We start from the raw sequence: 23400 nt of genomic DNA on the forward strand, positions 1-23400 counted from the left end.
AATAGCCAAAACAATAAAAGGGATTAATTCAGCAGCATATCACAAAAATCTAAAGCAAATGGATTACTAGTGGTGGAAAGTGACTAAGTACTCAAGTGTTGTACTTAAAGGCTTGACTTGTAGTTAGCTTTACCATTTACATTTTCTGGTACATTGTACTTCAGTTCAACTGAGGGAAATATTGTACTTTCGACTCTATTTTGTTGATAACTTTAGTTCTTGATTACTTTGAACATTCAGGTTAACAAAACAAAATATAATTAACAAATAAATGATAATGTGTTATTATTAGGGGTACCACGGTTTCAAATCTAAATTGAAAATCATTCAAATTATGATGTGCATTTTTTGACATTCTAATCACTTTGTCGTTAAATGATCAGTGATGAACTGTACTGTATGTTTAGTATTTTAGGTACATTTTGATGATACTTTTTATATTTTGAAGATAATTTTTACTTTTTAAATTATGCATACCTAACTAATAACACAGTATTTCTACAGAGAGTACTTCTGAGTATCCTACATCTTCAACCACTGGGTAATTCCATACCAACCACTAAATCTGGAAATAAAAATGACCCATTAACAAGTTACTCTGCAGCATCCTTGACACCCAACTGCAAAATGCCCTGTTCAAGATCATGGCATGAGCAAAAGTCAGATTCACATATCCTTCAGATATCCCTGGCCTCGATCTGTTAGATACTATCTAGTGTTGCAAGCCAAATACAGTATAGAGAGGCATTACAATAACAGCTGCATTTTACAAGCCTGGAAAGGAGAAAGTTTGTGATTTTTCAGAAATGTTAGAGAAATCTAAACAGGGTTTTACTGGGCTCCATTAAAAAACACAAGGAACACAGATTACATGTATGTGCCATTTCATTTTGAAGAAAGGACGACTTTCTAAGCCATAAAACAATCTCAACACCCAGAGTACACCAACCTGAACCTGGATACAAATATCCAAATCCCTTACTGAACCAATTGTACTAGTCTATATGGGATTAACACCCCAGTGAAAGTCTGAAACTTTGCAAATTAAAATTAAGAGCTTGGAGTCCACAGAAACACAACACACAATCAATGTTGTACTGAAATAGACTAATTTTCACTTTTAATTAGGATCCAAGAAAGAGCAATACAATTCTACAAACACCTTAAAGCCAATGAGCCCAGCTCCCACCATTACAAAGCCGCTCACTAGAGAAAATGGAGACAAGTCCTTTCAGTAAGCTGGTCATGTGGCTCAGCTCATCGACAGCGCACAGCCACAGCACAAACCTCACGCAAACTTGACCAACCAAATTATAACCATGGAAAAGTTAACACCAAGGCAGATTGTCTGGGCACTGTGAGCAAAGATATGAATGACCACATCCTGGCCATTGAGACTGGTGGACACAGACAAACCTGGCAACCCAGAGTTGTTCTGCCAATAGGTATAAACAGAGAGACGCGGGGACAGAGTGGCACATCGGTTTTCTGTGTAAAGAGTAGAAACTTAACAGGTGAAAGTGCTTGTTTTCTGCAATAATACAACAAATGCATAAGGTGTTTTCAAGAGCTACACCAGGATGATGGCTTCCGCAGTTTTGAATTGCGTTTTCCACTAAAATTGGACTTTCAGCAGCCCAACTGTTCTGCTACATTCAGGTCTAACATTGTGCTATTTCGCTCTTTTCAAACTACCCCTGGACACCCCCTAAAAACCCTGGGAACTGAGCCCTAAACAAAGGTCACTTCAAAATCTATGGTCAGCTCTTATCACTTGGCGAGTGTGCCATGATCAAAACAAGAGCAGCGTGAGGGCAGGCATTTGGCATAAAAATTCAGGAGGGGTGGAAAAGGATTATCAAAAAGGACAAACTCTCTCTGTCCCCAGCTTGAACTTATATTCAGATTTCTGTATAGGGTTCATCTCTCTAAAGTCCAGTTGTCTGAAATATTTCCAGGGATGGAATGATCAATGTCTATCCAATTTAAGTCACATGTTCTACCCTTGCTCAAATATTTTGAGAGTATGTCTAAAATACTTAGGATTAAAATTAAATTCTGCCCTTTTATTGTGATATTTGGTGGGCTGTCTTCAACTCCAGTGGAAATCTGATCATGCTTCAGGCTGTCATGCTTTTTTTTAAATGGGAAAATCAGATATGAACTGATATTGCAGCACTTTATAACATATTTCAGCTCACTGAAGGTCCAGGCTAAACACCTATCTTCTGAGGTTATTGTAACTTCTGGCTTCTCCTTTTCCTACCTCCTGACGCTTAATTGGTTCGTCATGCTGCTCGCACATCTTCACACTGTGATCCACAGCTTGGATGTAATGTGGCTGAGTCAATTTCGTCTGTATTCTTCTCATGGATCTGCAAAAACAGAACAGATGCATTCATCTACAAAATGCTTCAGAACATAATTTGCTTACGAATCTATTGTGTCATGCAGCACTGCTTCATTAACCAAGGTTAGCTGTGGGCAAAAATCACTGTTGTAGCGCAACATGCAAACAGAAGAAGGGAATAATACCAGCAAGACAAACCTCAGTTCAACCATTCTGTAGATAGGCATTTGCAGTATGTGTATGACATCTAGGTGCTGATGGATAACATGGATTTGTGTAAGGATGCTGTGAACATTTCAGAAAGCTCAAATTAGCTGCTGTGACAGCGCAGAGTACATGTGAACCACTGACTGACTTGTGTGTTACTTTACACAAAGCAAGACACGTTGCAATGATCCCTCTGTGAAAATTACGTGAAAAAAGTATATGCATTAAATTTAAGAGTGACAGACGTGATGATTCTCGTTCATCTTGCCAACAATAACCATAAGCCAGCAGTAATGTTACACTGCTGCTTACACACACCAAGCATGTAGTATTTTAGCTGTAACTGTCTCTCCTGGTTGTACATTTAAACAAAGGCAAGGCTTTATACAAGCTGCAAAATAAGGTGCAACCCTGTGTGCGTTTGAATCACCTAATGTTCTAGGTGAAAATAGTCAAGAGCACTTTAAAGGATTCAATTATTAACTGAGCCACAGTCAGTCTGACACATCATGGAATTTCATTGCTGCTTTTCACATAAGATGGCATTTCAGCAATTCTAATGAAAGAATTTGCAATTTAACACCAGTTTACAGGTGCAGGCTACATTCGTGAAATACTTTTGCTGAATTATTTGTGCCGTGTCCTCAACGCAAGACATTATCTGTGCAGTATAGTGAGGCTCTGCTCAAACAGTCTCTGAAATATGTAACAGATGCAGAGGATTGAAAATAATCTGTTTGATCATTAATTAGCCTCCTCCTGCTGTTTAACTGGAGAAAAAGCTCAACAGACTGATCAATAATGAAAATACTGATTGTTACAGGAAAGACTTGACAAATAGGTCCAAACTTGATGTACGTCCATGTGCTCCACATGTTTGGACCTATTTTTCAACTGACATGATTGTGACAGGATTAATTTATTGATTAACCAGTTTGAGTAATTTTTTATGACAAAATATATCAAATTTCTCTGATTCCAGCTTCTTAAATGTGAATATCTTCTGGTTCTATAAACTGAATATATTTCCATTGTGGACAAAACAAGACATTTGAAGACATCATCTTGGGCTCTGGGAAACACTGACTGACATTTTATAGGCCAAACAACTATTAATCAAGAAAATAATCAACTGATTAATCGACTATCTTGAATAGCCCGTTAACTTTTGACACATATTTTTGACGTTATATCTGTCAACTACCCATGACTACAATGTCAGCTCAAAATAAATACGTAGTACTGACTCACAAATACAGCTGCAAGAATTCATTGATTAATCGATTATTATATTAATCAGCAACTATTTTAAAAATTGATTAATCGATTTGCAAAATTTTCTAGGAAAAAGGTCAAATTTTCTTGGATTTCAGCTTCTGGATGTGAATGTTTTCTGGCTTCTCTACTCCTCTCTATCTACATCTTTGGGTTGTGAGTAAAACAAGACATTTGAGGATGTCATCTTGGGCTTTGGGAAACAGTGATCGACATTTTTCACTATTTTCTGACACTTTAAAACAAATAACTATTAACTGATTAACCAAGAAACAGATAAATCCACTATGAAAATAATTGCCTAGGGCCTCACTGCTTGTCCTATCTTAACTTAACTTTCAAAGACAGAAAAAAAATCTGGTCTTTCTTTAACAGAAGCAATTCATATAAAGTCAAAGCTGTGTCCTATCCCATCTCTCATTTCTGGTAAGGTGTGTTCTTGAAAGAATGTGAGGGGTGTAAGGTTTGTCAGCTGTTGTTCTCATTTAGAAATCCCCTGACAAAAACCTAAACATAACTGTAACCTCTATCTGTGTTTACAGTGTACATGGGACTGTCTATATCCTTGACAAGGGCCCTCTCACATCACTTGTCACTAGCTAGCGAGCTTGTTGTAATATACAAGAAAAGACAAGCTTTCAATTTCAGCTTCAATGAGTTGGAGGCATTAATTGTGTTGTGACAAAGAGGAAACCACACTCCACAAAGTTTACTTCCCAGTTACTAGCCTCGGATTATTAATACATGGTCGGTAAAATTAAAGCATCATCATTGGGTTTAAGTAGTCTTCAATTCTAATATTTCAGCATTAATGTTGTTACCATCTTCTTTGTCAATGCCATACATCCTATCCTATGATAAGATAGGATTTCAGACTTTGGTTTCTGTAATGAGGCCCCGGGAGCAGAAAAATTGTGTTTGAATAAATGAATGATGGTGTCAATGAAAATAAAGCGGTTTTATTTTTCATCTGTTAAACATCTTTTAATTTTATCTTAGATAGAGAAAAAAATAATAGATCTATTATATAAAAGAACTGACAGCATTGCTGTGATAAAAGCTTTTCCACTCAGTAATCACGATGGATGCTCACAAAGAAACCATCTCTATGTCAGGGATCATCTTCATGAGGACATGATTAGTCCGACTTTGTGCTCTGAACTAAACATAGAAATGAATTGTATTCTAATGCACTGCTTATTTACTGCAATGTAGCCTTCTGATTCTCCTACGGTAAACGTCACAGCGGATACATGTGGACAAACAGAACTGAAAGGCAATTCAACTGCAAATAGGCTTGTCAAGTTTTGATGCTATGGAAAATCGCAGCAATCAAGAGGAACTTCATTTCCCATCCTACACTTGACAAATCCATTCTTATCTCTTCTTGATGTCTGACGTAAATGTATTAAATGAGAATTTCAATGAAAAAGGCCACAATCAGGAAATAACATACCACGCAAGAAGTAATTCCGCCTTTGTCCACTTACACTATTTCATTGTATTAACCAAAAACTTCTGGGGAGGCTGTCAAAGCTATATTCATTGTATCACATGATTCTGTCAGGAGTCTGTATACTTTTAAGTACCAGTGGGTATGTGTGCTGTAGTGAGCAGCTTCATACTAGCTGATAGCTGAAAGACAGCATGACAACTTAATATGTACGATTTCATGTGCATCATTCATACCAGTTCTGAAATATATACTTGCCTATTTTTGTCTCTCCATGTCAGTAACTGTACTAATAAGAGGTTGAATTTAAAAATCTGTTTGTTCACTTCAATCTTACTCAACATGAACGAGAATTACACCCATGAGCATGGTACACTGAACCTGATCATTAAAAGGATAAATGTTGGGACTCCTCATCCATCTGCTTTTTGTGTTTTTCTTATCTGTCACTCTTTTACATGAAAAGACCCTGAAATTTCAAATTACAAACAGGTTTTCTGGTGTATACAGAGAATGATGAAAGCCTGCTGCAGTCTGCAAGGGAACTGTAGATTTATTTTCCAGCAAGACAGCAACACCCAACATACTGCACAGCCATAAAAAACTGGACAGGAATGGTTTCAAAATATCCTGGAGTAGTGGAGCAGTCGGAGTCACAAACACAGTCCAATTGAGAATTTGTGGCAGGAATTGAAAATTGCTTTTCACTTACAGTCCTCATGGTACTTGAAAGAGTTGGGCAGTTTTACAAGGAGTAATGTGGGGAAAAACGTATTGTCTGAATGTGCAAGGCTGGCAGACCTACCTACACGGACTCCAGGCTGTAATTCAGGGTTGCCAGGCCTGTGGTCTTTGGGCTACTTCTGAAGCGGTGCTGCAGGTTTCTTGTCTGCTGGTTGGGCAGACATATTTTGCCTGCAGATTACATAAATAAGAAATGCATATACTGAGTGAAATTATTGATTTATTTCCACATCCTACCAAACTGATCAGCACATACACACATGTGCATGGGAAACACCAACATATACACACACAACGTGCCACGCTGTAGAGATGAAGAGAGGAGGTAAAAGGGTAGAGGAAGTGAAAAGACAATTTAGTGAATTGGGCTACACATTCACAGAGGTATAATTTATTTATGTTGTATCTAGGGTTGCCACCTTCAATGTGGAAAAATAACAGACACCTTGACAGTAACCCCAGGCACAGAGACACAAATCAAGCAAGGGGTCTTGAGGTCCTCCCTCATGAGATTTCGTTTTCAGGTATTTTATTTCCTTTATTCTGGTGGTTTTTATATTCACCAATTTGTGTTTTTTAATGCATCAATTTCAAAGTCCTCTCTGCCACTCTCAATATGAATGTAAATGAAATGAAGAGTCAATAAGAGTAAAGTGCAGCTGCATCAGTTATATTAAAGATTCAAACATCAAATCATAAACATTGGGCAGAGTGTTTGATCTGTCAAAATAAATCTGGGCCTCTGGCCTTGTACTTGCTCTGGGTCCACCTAGACGACAGAAAATATTTTATGGCAAATTGCACAGTTTGCCTTGTACTCATTCCCACCGACAGGCCTGATCTACTCTTGGTCTGTCTGCCATTTAGATCTATATTTGGACAGCTTCTCTTTTTGTACAGATGGACTGAGCTGTGCATGTAAATAAGGGACAAACTGTGTCTGATTCAATAAGCGACAGTGCATTTTATTTTTCAATACAGGGCAGGTGGCAACCCTAGCTGTATGTAATAACAAAAGCCCAAAAGGGGAAACTGCTTTCAATGCTGGCACACTAACCATTTCTGGTGTTAATTTGTCGATATTACAATACATTTGGCAATGAGAGCAATTGTGTTTAATTACTAGGTGATGGACTGGTTTTGATCTGCCATTTGGATGGTTTTGTCACAGACCTTGCAACCCTGCTGTAATTGTTGCCAGAGGTGTCTCTACTACAAATATGTGCTGAAAGTTTAGGCTATGTTAATTTATTTTTTCCCACAATTGCTCATAATTTGTCAAGGTATGTTTACATTTTGACATGAAGACTAACAATCTTAATCACATCGACATTTCATTCACATCTAAAACACCTACCTGAGAGGGTGATGCTTAAATTAGCTAACTAGCATAGCTCAACAGGTGCCCATCACTGCTCCAGTTTTATGTTGTTCCTCATATAACAATAAGTGTCCCACTCATGTCGTTTAAACGTCAAATAATATATCGGTTTACAAAGCAGCTGGCTACCTACACAATAGTAAACTGTCTTTTCTTCCCCATGTGGACACACAACGTCAAACTAGCTAACATCTAGCTTTACATGGGAACCCCCGACTCACGAAAGATCTCGCGAGAGTGGTAATATTAAAAACATCTTTTCCTAGTTTTACCCCAGTGATTTTAAATCATAACCTAAGAAGAAAATAACCCCAGCATTATCATGTTATAAAATATCATTAGTTTGTACACTAGTCCACGATGAAGAAGTCAACGTCCACAAATCTTGCGAGAATTTCACACATCTAGGGTTCCTTTCTAGCAAAGAACTTAGAAGAAGTTTGACAAAACCTCAAACTCGTTCGAGATGAATTGTGCCTCAGCTGGAAAGTAGACGAGATCAGGCGCCCGCGGCAGGAGGTGGAGACAAAAAGCTGCAGTCAAGTCGGACAGTTTCCAGCAGATTTCAGAGAACATACAAGAAGGGACACCGACATCCTGTTAGATCACCTGTAGGTTACCTGTAGTCTGCAGATCACCTTTACAGCTGCAGAAATAGTGTGTTCTTGATCGCTGAGTAAAGTTGAAGAAAGAAGAGAAGGGATCCCTCTAATGTCACATGAATTTCTGTTCTTTTGTCTGCCTTGCAGAGCACTTGTAACAGTTCCTTAACAGTCAAATTTTATTATTAGTTCCATTTCTTTTAAAAAAAAACCTGGGGAGAAATACATCATTGTCACTTTAATCACAACAATTAAATATATATAATTACAGCCACTTTTGCTGTTGAAAACAGGCTGCCATTAAGTTACATTAAGAGTCAAGTCAACATTAGACAACCAACCTATGACCGGATGTGTCTTTTGGCTTTTATTTTGAAATTTCTCAGCGGAAGTGTAGCGTTTAATTTCTTTTAACTTGATTCTGTGGGTTAATCTAGGAGCGCTGCTGACGCTGCCAGCCACAATTAACTGGAGCCAAGAGAGACACATCTCTATTTTGTTATATATATATTTTTTTTCCTTTGAAAGTAAACTGGAAACAGCTAATGAAAAATGTTTTTTCTCAGTTTCCATCCTAAACTATATTTTTAGACCGTCGTAGCCACGGAGAACCAGTACTTTGCAGGGATGGATCCAGCTGGAGAGCTTTTACGCATCACACATCTTGGAGCGTCGACGCAGATTGCAGTGTAGAAAATATAAAAACTTCACGGAATATCAAAGTAAACCGTATATCATGAGGTACGGATGGGTGGTCCTCACTGCTGGGTTTACTGGTTTGCTCAGTTTCAGCCTCCTCGCTGTGGCTATTGGGACTGATTACTGGTACATCATCGATGTGAACGACCACACAGGTCCAAACGACCTGAGTTCACATTCTGGACTGTGGAGAATTATTGAAGGTATGTAAACTCAACTTAAATCAATTCATTACAGTCTGCAGGCTAGTTTGGGTAAGCGTTTATTCCTAGGGTCTTTCTATTCAAGTACGGTGAGTGAGCTGTGATAAAATCGGACGCAGACCGCGTTTTTCTAGAATAACTTTTTCGCTGGTTCTCGTTGTAGGGAAATTTTGAGAAGCCTTTATCATCATGTGGCATCAACATACTTATGCGTAAAAAGCACTGAATGCTCAATTATAAGGTGTCATCATTTGGAATGAACTTGTAACTCCGGAATAAGGCATATTCTGACAAATAACAGCACTGATCGTCACGTTGACAGAAGAGGAAAATCGATGTAATGCGTTGCATGTGGTGCTGTTGAGACATGTCACATATTGGTCATGGATAACGGGTCTGATGTTGCTGCGTTACCGCGCTCTCATTTACCACGACTCCACGGCAGAAGCTATATTTGTACTGATTTATTTTTCTTTACTCCACTGGAGAGCTCAGATGAAAAAAAAACAGTTGCACTGAATCTCTTCTGAATCTTGTGACAATGATGCGCGTATTCCTCGACTGCTCTATATTTTACATTAATCTAATAAAGAAGTCGTGCTTTGTATCAAATTACACAAAATATGTTCTTTATCAAACAGTATTAGATAAGTATTAGAGGGGAAATTAGGGACACATTACAACAGAAATGTGCTGTAAACTAAACTGAAATCACATACGCACCCTCTTTGGCTGGTCCTGCACAAATGGCAGAGTAGCCAAGATTGATGCCTACCTCTGATGAAATCACATTATCTGCCTACAGTATTACAATAAGTCTGTGGAGTTACTAGGGATACCAGACTTCCTGAAAAATTCGGGGACAGTCCTGAATTACCATCAGTTGTCCCAAATCCAATCCTGTCCTGCTTGTCCCAAATATTAACTGTAATTGTAAGAGATAATATGAACATATGAATATGTGAATATTCTGATCAGATCAGTAAAGTGGGCTATAATGCCCACTTTTAGTCATTAAAATGTGTTGTCTGCTTTTGTGAAATATAGTATAGTTTAGTATTATTGATGTGTTTCCTCTTGCGCTGATTCTTATCATAAATAACAGACTGCTGATGTTGTTCAGCCTATTGCCAGCCAGATGACAGAGTGCAGTTGTCACAGGAGGAATTTGTGAGCTTTAAAATCTTCGAAAGCTTAATGGCTTAATGATCTGATCTTATCTGTTGAAAAGACGATCAAAATGACTGGAACACACCTGTCACCTGTAACAGGACACTGTTCTTCATATCATCCCCAGAATTTTTAAATGATCACCGTAAAAATGGATCAGAAGAAGATTAAGAGATGCTCCTCTAAATTATTCTTATGATATGACACATTCATCCCAAACTTCTCTTTCTCATTTGGTGATCTATAGACAAAATATTCCCCTGCCTCTATAATTCTGGCCTTTACTGGGCAGATCTTGTTCATACATTGAAATGGAAAGTAGCAGAGATGTAATTTCACTTCACTTTATTGCACAGGGCCCCGTTTCCCAGAGCCTCCTTAGTGCTACGTGCATCGTAAGCTGTACCATAAGGTCTCCCTTCATCTTTTGGGCTGTTTCCCAGAGTCTCCTTAGCTAAGGTATACCTTCTGAAAGTCGTACATTTAGATTTTGTATTTTGTAGGCTCTCTGTATTTATTGGAGCTGTCAGAAGGTCTCGTCTTGACTAGCAGATGATCTTTAGTTGGTACAGCATCAGTTTCTGTAACATTAGATTGGGATTAAATGATTATGGCAACACTTGTAATATTATAACATAATTTATTAGCCTTTAAAAAAAGATGAATCAATGTGTGCACCACGGCAGAAGGCAGATCTGCTGTAAATTAGCAGCTTGTCGTCAAGAACACCTGCTGAGAGCTAGTCTGGGAAACACTCATAGGAGACTTTGCAAAGCTATACCTTAGAAACCTTCGTAGAACACTGAAGTACATCAAAGCTCAGAAAGGTGGCACAGTTCAATACACTTTTCATTTAGTGATGAACCACGCAGGAATAACAGATTCAATATATTGCAGTTTTTTTCCTTCTAAGTAATAACTGTAGCAACTGTAATCTCTCACATCTGTGTAAGCCCCCTGCAGACAGCTACAGGTAAACATGCAGCAGGCTGCAGAGAGATGTTAAAGCATACAGTGGATATAAAAAGTCTACACACCCCTGTAAAAATGCCAGGTTTTTGTGATGTACAAAAACGAGACCAAGATAAATAATTTCAGAACTTTTTCCACCATTAATGTGACCTATAACCTGTACAACTCAATTGAAAAACAAACTGAAATCTTTTAGGGGGGGAGTAAAAATAAAAAAAATGAAATTATGTGGTTGCACAAGTGTGCACACCCTCTTTTAACTGGGGATGTGGCTGTGTTCAGAGTTAACCTGTCACATTCAAACGTCTGTTAAACGGGAGTCATTTCACACCTGCCATCATTTAAAGTGCTTCCGATTAACCCTGAATAAAGTTCAGCTATTCTAGTAGGCTTTGGAAGTTCTCCCAGCAGTGCTCACCTGTGACGTGTTGGCAAAAAGTGGAACACTGTCACACATGCAGAGCTAAGGAAATGTGCATCATACAGGGATGTCTTTCATCTGTTGTTAAATTTCTGGTGTTCTAGATATCATTATATGTACAATTCTAGGACAAAAACTGACATTGTTTGGTTTCCAGTAATAATTTTGCAAAGTCCTACAGCCCTCTCCGTATGTCCTGTCATGTGTGACCTTTTCCGTTGACATTTCCAGGGGCAAACAGGAGCTCAGTCATCCCCTCTTTCACAGCAAATATGTCCAGCCTGTCAGAGGTAGAAAGGCACCTTCTTGGTGAGTGCTGGTTTTCTTTATCAACTGACATATGAGAGATGATAATGGAGTGGATTTAAAGTGGGCTAAAAGTCAGCTGCTGAAGAAGTGACATTCACAAGTAAGAGTTTGCTATCAGAAAAACCAGCAGACATAAGCATGAACATTTTGCAAAGGATGGTTTGTTTTCTGAAACAGTCCTTCTTCCCAGCCTCAACAGTAATCAATTGTCAACAGTGACATAAACTACCTTAATCAAGCCTCACCCTGCAAGCTGATTTTCATACTCTAGTGACAATGGGAATGAAAACCAGTGGCTCTCTGAATGGCACAAATCAATCTGAAAGTCTTAACTGCTTGCACAAATTGTTGTTAGCAGCAATTTTAAATCTGACAGACGTGTAGTGAAGGCACTGTTACAAGCATAGTCCTTTAAAATCTGTAAGTGCAGTCATCACTGTGTGTTTGTATGTAGGGCTGGACTATATGGACCAAATCAAATATAAAACAACTTGATCTTTGCATTTATTGATATTGGAGGGATATTTTAGGGATGACTAATGATGCTTTCACAAAATATTTAAACAATGAGATTTCTGATAAATAACGTCAGTAAAGTGGACGTAATGACTAAGTGAGCAAAGGCAAATAATAGAGCAGCTAGAACAGTCTGCTAAGTTCATAAAATTGCATCACTTTACTGTAATACAGCCTGTAAAAGTCCAGTGTGTGCGATTTCATAAGGTTGTTTTCATTAGTGTAAAATTACTTAAGAATCGGTTTGTTTTTCGGTGCAGGTCCTCTCACAGATCCCGTCATGTTTCTACAACTTTTTTAAGTTTCCCAGCCACTGTAGGTTCTCCTAAGGGGAGGCTGAGACAAGGTGTTTGCAATGTGCAAGCTCACTGCTAGGGCTGTGACAGTCTTACCGCAGCAGGATGGCGGTGTACCATGACTGCCTGAATAATTATGTTTTATTGGACTTTAATGAGGCATGCTGTCATAAGAGTAGTGTAGCTACTTCAAGGAATAGGGAAGTGTATAATGTGTATGCAATATGTAAATGAGGGAGAGCAAGCAGCAGACTAAAAAATTAAACTTAGCAGGATGCTGTCAATATGGCAGGACATGTACAGTACAGGTTACAGTGTGCCAGTTAATAAATGCTCCAGCTCATCAGGGCCAAGAACAGACTTGTATGTAATTTCCCAACTGCTGGAAAGGTGAAGGAGGTTAGCCCCAAATTAAACTGATTAGGAAAGGCTAATACTAATGCTAATGCTAGTGTTGTACCTTTACAATGCTGGCTCCAGAGTGCTCGTATAGCTTTCAGAGGCTTTGTCATCCAGCCTTGAACTGCAGCGTCTCTTCTGAGACGTGGTAAAAATAAATCCATGATGATAAATCCAACACCAAATGTCATCTGTAGTTATTGATCCATTTTTCTGTCTTGACAACAGTTGTTGTTTTTGTTAGCATGTTGTTAGCTGTCCACTGGCAATCCCAAGATGCATTGATTTGAGTCTATCGGCTGATCAGACGCTGTCTTCCTGACTTGTCAACCAATCAGATATATTAAAAGATTAATGTGCTGATCTCAACATGAGACTGACCTGTCAAAATAAAATATGCAGCAATGATGGTGAACTCAACCCTGTGATAGGCATCACACTGGACTTTTCAAACCAGGAAAAAAACAACACTTATGCTGGATCATCAAAATCTAAGATATAATAATATAAATATATTGCCCAGCCCTATTTGTATGTTCCTATGCATGTTTTCAGGGTTGCACAAGGTGGTGGTCATCATATTGCCCCTCAGCCTGGTCCTGCTGGTGTTTGGGTGGATCTTTGGACTCGTCAGTTCGTTGGCCAGCAGTCCAAACCTGCTGATTGGATCAGCATCCTACTTTCTCTTCTGCAGTAAGTTCACACAGAATTTGGATTGTTCTTGTTTTTGTGAGCCTGTAGCAATTATGTGTGCTTTGCCTCTAGGCCAGTCTGAGGAGAGTCTTTTGCTCTATTATGTCAGTGTGCAAAATGTACAACACAAAAAAAAAATGTATGGACAGAATTGTACAGATAAAAGTGTGTATGTGTGTGTGTGTTAACTACGCTAGAAAACCTTGAAAATTCAACTGCCGTCTCTTACCGCTGACTCATTTCTGACTTAAGGCAACAGCTTAAATCTCATTTTAGACCTCAGCACTATACTGGAGTGGTCTGAGCGCCAATGAGAAAATAATGATTAGTGTTGTGTAAATGTTATATCTTGCTGTTCACTGGCAAAAGCTGCAGCTACACTTTAAATATCTCTGTGTGGACATTTAAAATCCCATTCGCCTTAATTAAGTTGAGTTAGGTAATGATCCTTTTGCTCACACTGTTATTAGAGTAGGTGGAGGTTTTGTGAGGAAAAGGGGAGAAAAAACACAGGTGTGAGTGTATTGTTCAAGACTTCAATGCTCTCATCTGTTCTGTTTTTCAGATTTTGAGTAGACACCGCATGATCGACTCAAGACATCCAGATTCAATTGTAGTACTACTATGAGAGATGGTCATGCTTCTCTGACATGACTGACAGTTTTGAGACCCTTTTCCAAACGCTACCATGCTGTAGAAGGGTGTGACTAAAAATAGTTTGAGGTAATGATTTGCTGAGAAGCTGAGAACATTTTTTCTTAGCACTTGCCAGTCAGATTTGCATAAAATAAAGCATGATTGCAAGCTGGTTCCTGATGAGCCACCCAACACTCCAAGCAACAAACGTTTTCACTGTGGACATGGACATAATTTACAGTATTGATCACATCAAGGGTTGCTGATCATGATGAAGTGGCAAGAGATTTCAGAACAGCTTGTCCTTGATTGAAAGATTAAGTCAGATTCCTCCCTGGAATCATCAGCAGGCTCTTTATTGCGTCATTAAAATGGCATCCCTATAAAATATCAACAAAATTTAATTTCCTTTTTGTAGAAATTGAGTGTGATCAAATAGACCTATTAAACAAAATGCCATCCCAATAATCTCGGACAGTCCAATCATAAACAAGCGCCTTCCTAAAATGTAATTGTGGTCCTATAATGATGCACAGCCCTGACATTTGATGGACTTCTGAGTTTATGAGCATTTCTTTAGCCATGCCTGCCACATGGCTCTATGGATGGCAATGTCGGTCTTTCAGCTGACTGATAAGTTCACTATTTTGGCCAAGAATGAAATATCACAACTAGTTGATGGATTGTCATGGCATTTTGTGCAGACATTTGAATCCTGCTGAATTTGGTGATCCCCCAGCTTTTTGTGTAGCACCGCCATGAGGCTGATATGTGTTGTTTTGAGTGAAATGTCTTAAAGGGACAGGTAGCACGCCTCCAGTTTGGGGAGGCAGCAGGTGTACCAGTGTAGGAAGCTAAGCAATGAACTGATGTGGATAGGATCAGCAGCAAAGTGCATTTTAGCCATCTAAAAGGAGGCCCACCTAAAAAATCTGTCTAATTTTAAGTGTAAACTATATTTAGAATAATTTAACCACTTTATCTTGATGTCAGACAATCTTTTCCAACATTAAACCACTGTTATATGAGCCAAATATTGCCCTCTCCAAACCAACCGGATGAAAATCAGTAATTTTATCTTGCAGAATACAAGAGTTCCTCATCCACACACTGCCTCAATCGGTTTGGTATATTGCTGCTATAAACAGTTAGTAAGGATTAGAAATATGTGTATATATATATTCTGTCGAAATGGCAAAATTGCTGTCCCACAATCAAGGGTGCAAATCTTAGATGTTTATGAAGATTCTTCTATTATCTATTGAAATTCAAAATAATATTCAAGATAGCAGTAAGCTTGTTACATCATCATTTATAGGGTACTTTTCAAAGTGGCTATCGGGCACCGTAACCCCAAGATTTTCAGTCATAAAAATAATACTAAGATTTTTACAATTTTTTCCATTGTTCTTTTCATAAAGATATTTTTGATTTTTTTGAAAGTAACGTAAAAAATGCCGTGGTAGACCAGCGTGCTATGCCAGGTAAAATTATTTTTCATATACAGCAGTGGTTTCCTATTAAAAAAGGCTGTCTGACAGCAAGTTGTTGTTGCTGACCCTGTTCACAGCAGCACATTGCATCTGCTTCTGTGCTGGTTCTCTGCTTTTCCAAACTGGGGGCGCTTTGCCGAGCCAGTTTTCATGCTCTTAATAGCTTTTAGCTCAAACCACCAATGTAAGCACAGCTTCACAGAGCTGCGAGACTCTTCTAGTCTATAAATTGTAATTGCTTACCATTTCTCATGTCACATCATAGAAGAGAATATTGAATGCTCATAAATATAACCTATAATGTCCAGTGACACTGGTGGAAAAAAATACAGCAAAGGTGCCCACTTGGATGCCCCTGTGGCAGATAAAACATGATAAAGTGCCTTCTAGTGTGCCCTCTCACTGGAGAAAACATGAGAAAGTGCACTAATGGGTGCCATTAAAATGAAGAGAAGGCAATGAAAATTATTTAATAGTTATACTTTAAATCTGGGTCACAAAATAATCCAGTTTTAATCTGTTTCACCATAAATGCATCACTAGTTTCTGTGCACTGGTGCCCCACCTCATGCACTTGATGCCCTTTTTTTTTTATCTTTTTCACCGCCACCCATCAGACAGCCGGAGTCTGCTACTGTCCAACAGAACAAGAGCTCCAAGATAAATTTGAGTTTCACCCTTTGTGATGACACTGGAGAATCCTCTTCAAGCAGAAATGATTTAGATTTGGTCCAAACAGTAAGGACACCTAATCTGCTGGTTCCGTATTGCAGTATAAGGAAGCACTTTCATCAGCAGTTCAGTAACAGAAAGATTGCTTTTTCTCCTTCAGTATGATGGGTTAAGCTGTTGACCAGTCGCAATAACACACAAAATAGAATAAGAATGCATGATTAGGTGTTAAGTCAAAGAGAATGATCTTGAATCTCGATTTGAGTGTGGTAGAGCGTGAACTCATGACTCTGTCACAGAAATAGAGGATATTATTATATACTTCATCATCTGTGCTGACAGGCTAAGCATCCCACATCACAGAGAAGAGACAGCTAAATTCATGCTTTGCACCGAATGTCCTGTCCACGTCTCTACATCAAAAGACCTGCAAGCTCTTCCATTTCAAAACCACCTCTGACATCAGGTAAACAGAAAGGGGTAATGGATTTCACTGTTTTGTTCTGATCTTTTCCCCTTCTTCTAATTTAATAGCTACATTATCAACCTATTTTTGAGTTGGAACTGTAGAGAGATGGTATATCCAAACACAAGTTTTATGTCGAGCCGTATGTCAATAGGTCTGCCTACAACACTCACATCACGTACTGCAGTACTGATGAATCTGTCTCTTTGGACAGGCCTCTGAGAATATGAGATCTGGCCAAACTGACATTTCTGTCTTACAGAATATTTATTCCCTCCACAGCTTTGACTCTGCAATTCAAGGTTGTTTAAAAACAAACCTTCACTTCATTAAAGGTTTTTGCTTTTTTAAGGGTGGAAGTAATGAATTACAGCTACTCAAATTACTGTAATTAAGTAATTTTGGGGGGTACTGTGCCTTCATGAGCTGTTTTCAAGTTTACTGGTACTTAAATACATTATATAATCTACTTATTTGCTTAAAAAACCTTCCTTAAATCAGGCGAATATCCAAACCTGTCATCTGCATTTCTGTAGCCAATAAGGAAATCTGATCACAAATGGGCCAATCAAACAAACACTGCGGCAGATGAAGGAAACCAACGAGCAGAACGGCACAAACAGAGCTGGGAGTAATTTAGACCAAAGATTTTAAGAAACAGAAACCACTCTGGATTGAACGCCTGTTATTGATAATGCATTAAAGGTAGAGTATGAAGCATTTTTTGTAAACACACCATGCAAAGCTGCCCCTTCCTCCCCGACCCAACAAACAAGAGAGCGGTAGAGAAACTTTTACTGTTTTTACAGTGAAATTAGGGTTTTTAAAGATGTGGGTAAACCCTCGAAAAATTGGTGATAAACCCCTTCTGCACAGAGTCAAACCAAGTCAAGCCAAGCAACATGGAAAAAGGGGCAAAAGAGTCACAGAGGTGACTGATGGAGATGAGAAGCCTTCATTGCCTCCACTGAACAGGGGTGAAAATTTGTGTGTCCACCTAGGCATCATGTTTCCATCACTGTTGATCAGATCTGGAGCTGATCAATATCTGTGACTACTGCAGAGTCATTTGACCTGGAAGTGAATGCCACAACTAAACAAAGTTAGGAATTTCCTAGGAATTCTTGATTTACTAAATCAGTAATTGTACACAAAACATTCAGTTAAAAACCTTCCTCCAAAGTGAACCTTCCATCCCTGCAGGATGATGTAAATTATTTCAGTGTCCGTCTCTGCTGCTTCTCAGTTTAATTTTGTGGCCCGTCTGATATAAATCGATGTGTTTCTGCTTTGATGTCATTTTACAACATTTCACAATTAATTTTTGAATTATGTTGTTAATAAATATTTTCTGTGTAATATAGCTGTTTCAAATTATTTGGCATGAGTAAATAAAAATAAACATTTAAAGATGACTGATGAGAGTGATAATGTGTAATAGATGCTATTTTGCATGGAAATGAATCGTGCCTTGAGATTTTGGTGTGCCTTGGCCCCAAAAAGTTTGAAAACTGCTGATCATCGTCTTTCTTTCTTTCTTTCTTTCTTTCTTTCTTTCTAATACTCTTGAGAGAGATCTTTAATGGTCAGTAATTAAGGGAGGGCAATTTCAGCACACGACTGTGCAGTGTGCAGTGTTTCTGGCCTCTGTGTTGCTGCACAAAAGGTCAGTCTGAAATGTGAATTCAGTGATGACTGCCTCATATTATAAGGGGTTTGGGGTTTGACATTCAGTGGGTATTCTTTCAGCCCACCTCTGCAGTAATTCTTATTTTGCAAGATGTTTCATTTGTCTATTTGCAAAGAAAAGGAGCAATAAAAAAAACAATACACAGTGGAAGCTTAATACTTACATCACAAGTTCCTCCTTTAGAGTAAATGAATTAAATTTAGAAAGACCTTGCCAGAATAACTTGGAAATTACTGATTTGAACTGATTTAAATCTTTAATATTTCAAGATCACAATTGTTTCTCATCATTGGACTAACAAGGCTATATTATGTAATGCCAGCCATTAAGGCAATTATGTTAGAAAATTATGATTGGCTTAATAATGCATTATTACCTTAATGACCTCATTATACAAACTGGTTAAGTTTAATACATCACGGTGATTATAGTGATTAGGAAACTCAAGGGTCTCATGCCTATAATTCGTCTAAATGGATCCATTTCCATGGTCCAGGTGGAATGTAATTTAGTTTTGTTTTTCTGATGGTTCCATCTGTCTGTTTCTGTGCACCGTCAGGTCTTTTTACCCTGACTGGGGTCAGCATCTACATCAAATACTCCCACCAGGCCATGGAAGAGTTCCAGCGGCTCGTGTCCTCGGAAGACCTCGCCGGCGTCCACGCGTCCTTTGGTTGGTCCCTAGCTGTAGCTTGGCTCTCCTACGGCTTGGAGGTGGCCACTGGCCTGCTGCTCCTGCTAGCAGCCAAAATAATTCGGATGAAGGGACACTATGACTCTGGTGTAACCATCGGCATGTTATAGGGTAATGCCTTTTATGACCAAGTAAATCTTGGTAAATATACTGTTGCTGTTATTTATTTATTTATTTATTTATTGCTGTACCATGAAAGCCATCAAGAGCCAAGACAACAAAATGTAGATGTAAGCTGGCTTTACATATCACAAACACATACAGCATCCACTGACACACATATGCCAAATAACAGATGCTGCTTAACATCTGTTTTCCATTGTTTTCACTGGCTTGTTGTGAACGCTGCCGCCATTATCCTCTCAGTATCATTATCTTTCCATCGTCCTTGTTCACAATAATCTGTGAAATGTGTCCATGCAAACAGAAAAGCAGGGTAATTACTACATAGATTAGCAATATTCCTTTTTCTCCATTCTAGGTCATATGTGTAACTAATCATCATTGTAGTATCTGTACAATGCTGAGCTTGTGGGTCATGTTTTATTCAGGTTTGCTGTGAGGTGTATCTTAAAATGTCATTTGCAGAATACAGCTTTGGTCGCACTTTATTTTACAGTATACGATTAAGAAGTAAAAAGCCATACTTTGTATCAAATTAGACAAAACTAGAAATAATATGTTCTTTATTAGACAGTATTAGACCCTTATTAGACTTTATGGGAGTGTAATTTGGGACACATTACAACAAAACTGCACTGTAAACTAAAGTGAAATCACATATTTGCTATTTCCCCATTTAAAAAACAATATGTGAACCAGATCTACCAAGTAAATGACAAAATGAAGGAAATAGAGGAATATTTTTTTGTATGGGTGACTATAGATTTGTATTGTAAGGCTGGTTCACACTACATGCATGTACCTGTGATACCTCTCTGAAGTGCTGCGTCAGACACGCCTGCGGTGTTCACATCGGCTGTGTTTCTGCTGTGGGGCTGATGCTGAAAGTCCTTTCTTTCTATTCCAAGATAGCATAAGAGTTTTGAAGTGAAGAAAAGAGCTTTAAACACAAGGCAATCAGTGATATTCCCCCTCAGTCAGAGAGAGAAGGAGGGCGGAGAGAGAGAGAGAAAAATAAAAATCCTGCTCTGGACCTGATCTTTTCATGTCTGTGACATATCTACAAATAGAGACATTGAAACTGTAGTGAGAGGCATCCTGTTGCTGATAAAATGTCGACTGTCAACATATTTTTTTTTTGTGTGTGTGTATAGTTCTGCGGAGAACCTAATTGCCTAATTAACCTCTGATAAAGTTTTAGTTTACTGTAGAATAAAGTGCTCCATCTATGACCAAATGCAAATGAACTGCCTTGCAGTATGTGGGCAGGCCAAATGAGAAGTTAAGCTGACCGGGATCGTTTTGTTTTTAAGTTATTAGGCTTTTCGGCTTGCCTTGTGGACCTTCTCTGTGCCCACATGTACTGTATTTAAATGTGATTCATATCAGTGCTCCAGGGTATTTCACTCAAGCGAAAATGTTGCTGATTCTGCAGTAGAAAATCACCGAGCAATGGAACCACCAAGGCTCCAGTACACAGTCATAACTGGTGCATTTCACAGCTGCTGCATTGTGGATCCATACAAGAGAAAGAGAAATTTGTCTTTCACAGCTTTTGAAAAACATCATTTGGTCAACAGTATAGAAGTTAAAGGGTAATTAAAGGTGTTTTTAAGTTTTGGAATTGCACAATTGCCCCCAAGCGCCGCAACTTGTTTTGCAGCTGCTGGCTGAGGTGTTCTACTAAACCACTTACAAAACGTTTTCTACCTAGTAGTCATTTAGAACCCAAAACATGTAGAAACAAATGATGTCCCAGGTTTAAAAAATAATGCTATAACCTTTTAAGACAGTTATTGTGACTTTCAGAGAAACATCTAAGTGTTAGTTTGTGCCTCCTGCTTACAACTTTATGCCTGCATACCCCTCTGCCCATTAATCATGGAAACAGGGCTGAAAATAAGTGCACTCTGGGGGATCCTGCAGCCTGCTCTCAGCAGTACAGAATATGTGCATGTGTTGCTGCCTGCTTTGCAAAAGTTAATGGTTCGATATTGTATTATTCTGTCTGTGCTGTCCATCTCTAGAAATAAGACTCCTCTGCATAGTGGAAGTGACAAGAGCACCCTGATAATACAACATATAGCACTTTGCAATGCTGTAAAATGTGTTGTGTTGTTCCTTTTTCACTAAACCCTGCTTACACTTTGATCACTGACTCACAGCCGATTTTGCATAACTAACTTTTTTATTAACCATGAGAGCAATGATTAGTGTTTTGAGACCATAATATTATCTAAACCATCATGTTACATACACTGTATATTTGTTTTACCTACTTAGCTAGCTACCGTGCCTTAGGTTAAATTGGGACTGCCTGCCTCTGCATGTAAATGAAGCACATCAGGGGTCAGGCTGGACAGAAAAACGATGCTGTAATGAATTGCCAAAGGCTGCCTCATAATACTTCAGACATCTCTGATCAATATGTTGTAACACCATTGTTTATAAAAGTTAAGATACGTTAAAATATATTTGCACAATCAACCCTTTGGAGACGTAACAGTGAAATGTAACACAAAAGTGGGTAATACGCTGTAAAAGCCAACAAAAGAGGTGAAGGATGACAAAAGTAAGGCAATATAAGCAATATAGGCTCCAGAGCATCCATTAAGGCTTTGAAACTGTTTTTCTTCTTGGAAATTTAAATTAGGAAATGCACTTAGAGGGGAAATACATTTACAATAATGAAATGCACACACAAAAAAAAAAACTTAACTGTTTTCTAGGAAAACACAGAGTACTCCTTTACCAGTGATAAACCTCCAATAATATCCCTGACATGCAGACTTTTCCACTGGTCCTCTAAATACAGCAGAGGGTCACACTTTATTTCACAGTACACTAATAGGACATAACAAGCCATACTTTGTGTCAAAATAGACAAAAACTAGAAGTATGTTGTTTATTGAACAGTATTAGTCCCTTCATTTGACCCTAATTAGACTTTCTTAGAGGGTCATTCGGGACACATTACAGAACTAATTATCTGCTAAGAAGGTCAAGTAAGGGTTTAACAGGGGCGCTCAGTACACTTTAGTCTACAGTAGAGCTCTGTCGTAATCTGTCCCTGATTACCCTGTAATAAGTCTAATATGTGTCTAATAAAGGGTTTAATATTGTACACTAATGAACATAAGTACTGATTGTTATGTCTTATTTGTGTACCATTAGCTGTATGGTGTTTAATTATGGTAAAAAAAAAAAAAAATGATTGTTTAGTGTGAAGCTTGTTACGTCTTATCAGTGTACGATAAAATAAAGTGTAAACCCAGCAGTGCATGAAAACTCATTTCAGTAGATGTTTTTGTATTGTGGATTCCAAATGCAGTTGATTACATACAAGGAAGAGTGACTCAAACAAACCTGTACAAAGAAAATAAGACAACAAGACAATTTGCAATAGCAGTCAAATGAATTGAATGACATTGTCTAGACACATTGATGTTTTTTTAAATTTGACAGAAGCTTGGAGGAAAAAGCCATTTATTGACACATGAAAAGGTTTAGGAGCTGCAGAGATTCCCTTCAGACTAATGCTGCTGTAAGTGGAACATTCGACCCTATGATGTGGACCTGCATTAAACACATTTCTAAATTACACTGCTCAGGATTACAATGGGAAACGCAGTGCTCACGGCAGAGATAGACGCTATAGCCTTAAAAGGTGTGCTTATGTTTGCCTAAATGTGATTTGCTATGTGATTTAATGGGCCTCAGCCAGTGAATCAAAATCCAAACCATGAAACGTTGTGTCCACTCAGCTGTTTGTTTGGCAGCTTCCTGCCCAGTAATCCTGTCTCAGATGGTACAGAGAGCTGAGAGCTATAAAGGAGGGACCAAAGCACAGCAACTCAGTCTTGCAGCCACCGTCTATATATTAGGCCAGCTGAAATCCCATTAAACTTTTATGGAACATAGTAATTCAATCCGGTC

General features: G+C 38.5%; 1 protein-coding gene and 1 long non-coding RNA gene across 3 annotated transcripts in view; one reads left to right on the forward strand and one right to left on the reverse strand.

The window, feature by feature from the left end:
* The window catches only part of LOC146309467 (uncharacterized), a 54893-nt gene extending 48690 nt beyond the window's left edge, over positions 1 to 6203 (reverse strand). Inside the window, exons 1-2 of the long non-coding RNA XR_014772505.1 lie at positions 6091 to 6203; positions 2267 to 2375 (exon numbers count right to left, since the gene is read on the reverse strand). This is a non-coding gene — a long non-coding RNA (uncharacterized LOC146309467). The remainder of the gene's footprint in view (positions 1 to 2266; positions 2376 to 6090) is intronic.
* Positions 6204 to 8459: 2256 nt separating this feature from the next.
* LOC146309469 (transmembrane protein 235) lies at positions 8460 to 21560 on the forward strand. Of its 2 annotated transcripts, XM_084745166.1 has the most exons (4): positions 8460 to 8914; positions 11709 to 11786; positions 13553 to 13690; positions 19207 to 21560. In XM_084745166.1, exons 1-4 carry the CDS (start codon positions 8749 to 8751, stop codon positions 19449 to 19451), a joined length of 627 nt encoding a protein of 208 aa, XP_084601292.1. In that variant the 5' UTR covers positions 8460 to 8748; the 3' UTR covers positions 19452 to 21560. The 2 variants fall into 2 exon arrangements, with proteins under 2 accessions (XP_084601292.1, XP_084601293.1); XM_084745167.1 differs by lacking the exon at positions 11709 to 11786.
* Positions 21561 to 23400: the final 1840 nt, after the last annotated feature.

This window comes from Lutjanus erythropterus, chromosome 19 (assembly GCF_056507025.1).
Source record: "Lutjanus erythropterus isolate fLutEry1 chromosome 19, fLutEry1.hap2, whole genome shotgun sequence".
In the NCBI taxonomy this organism is placed as follows: domain Eukaryota; kingdom Metazoa; phylum Chordata; class Actinopteri; order Lutjaniformes; family Lutjanidae; genus Lutjanus; species Lutjanus erythropterus.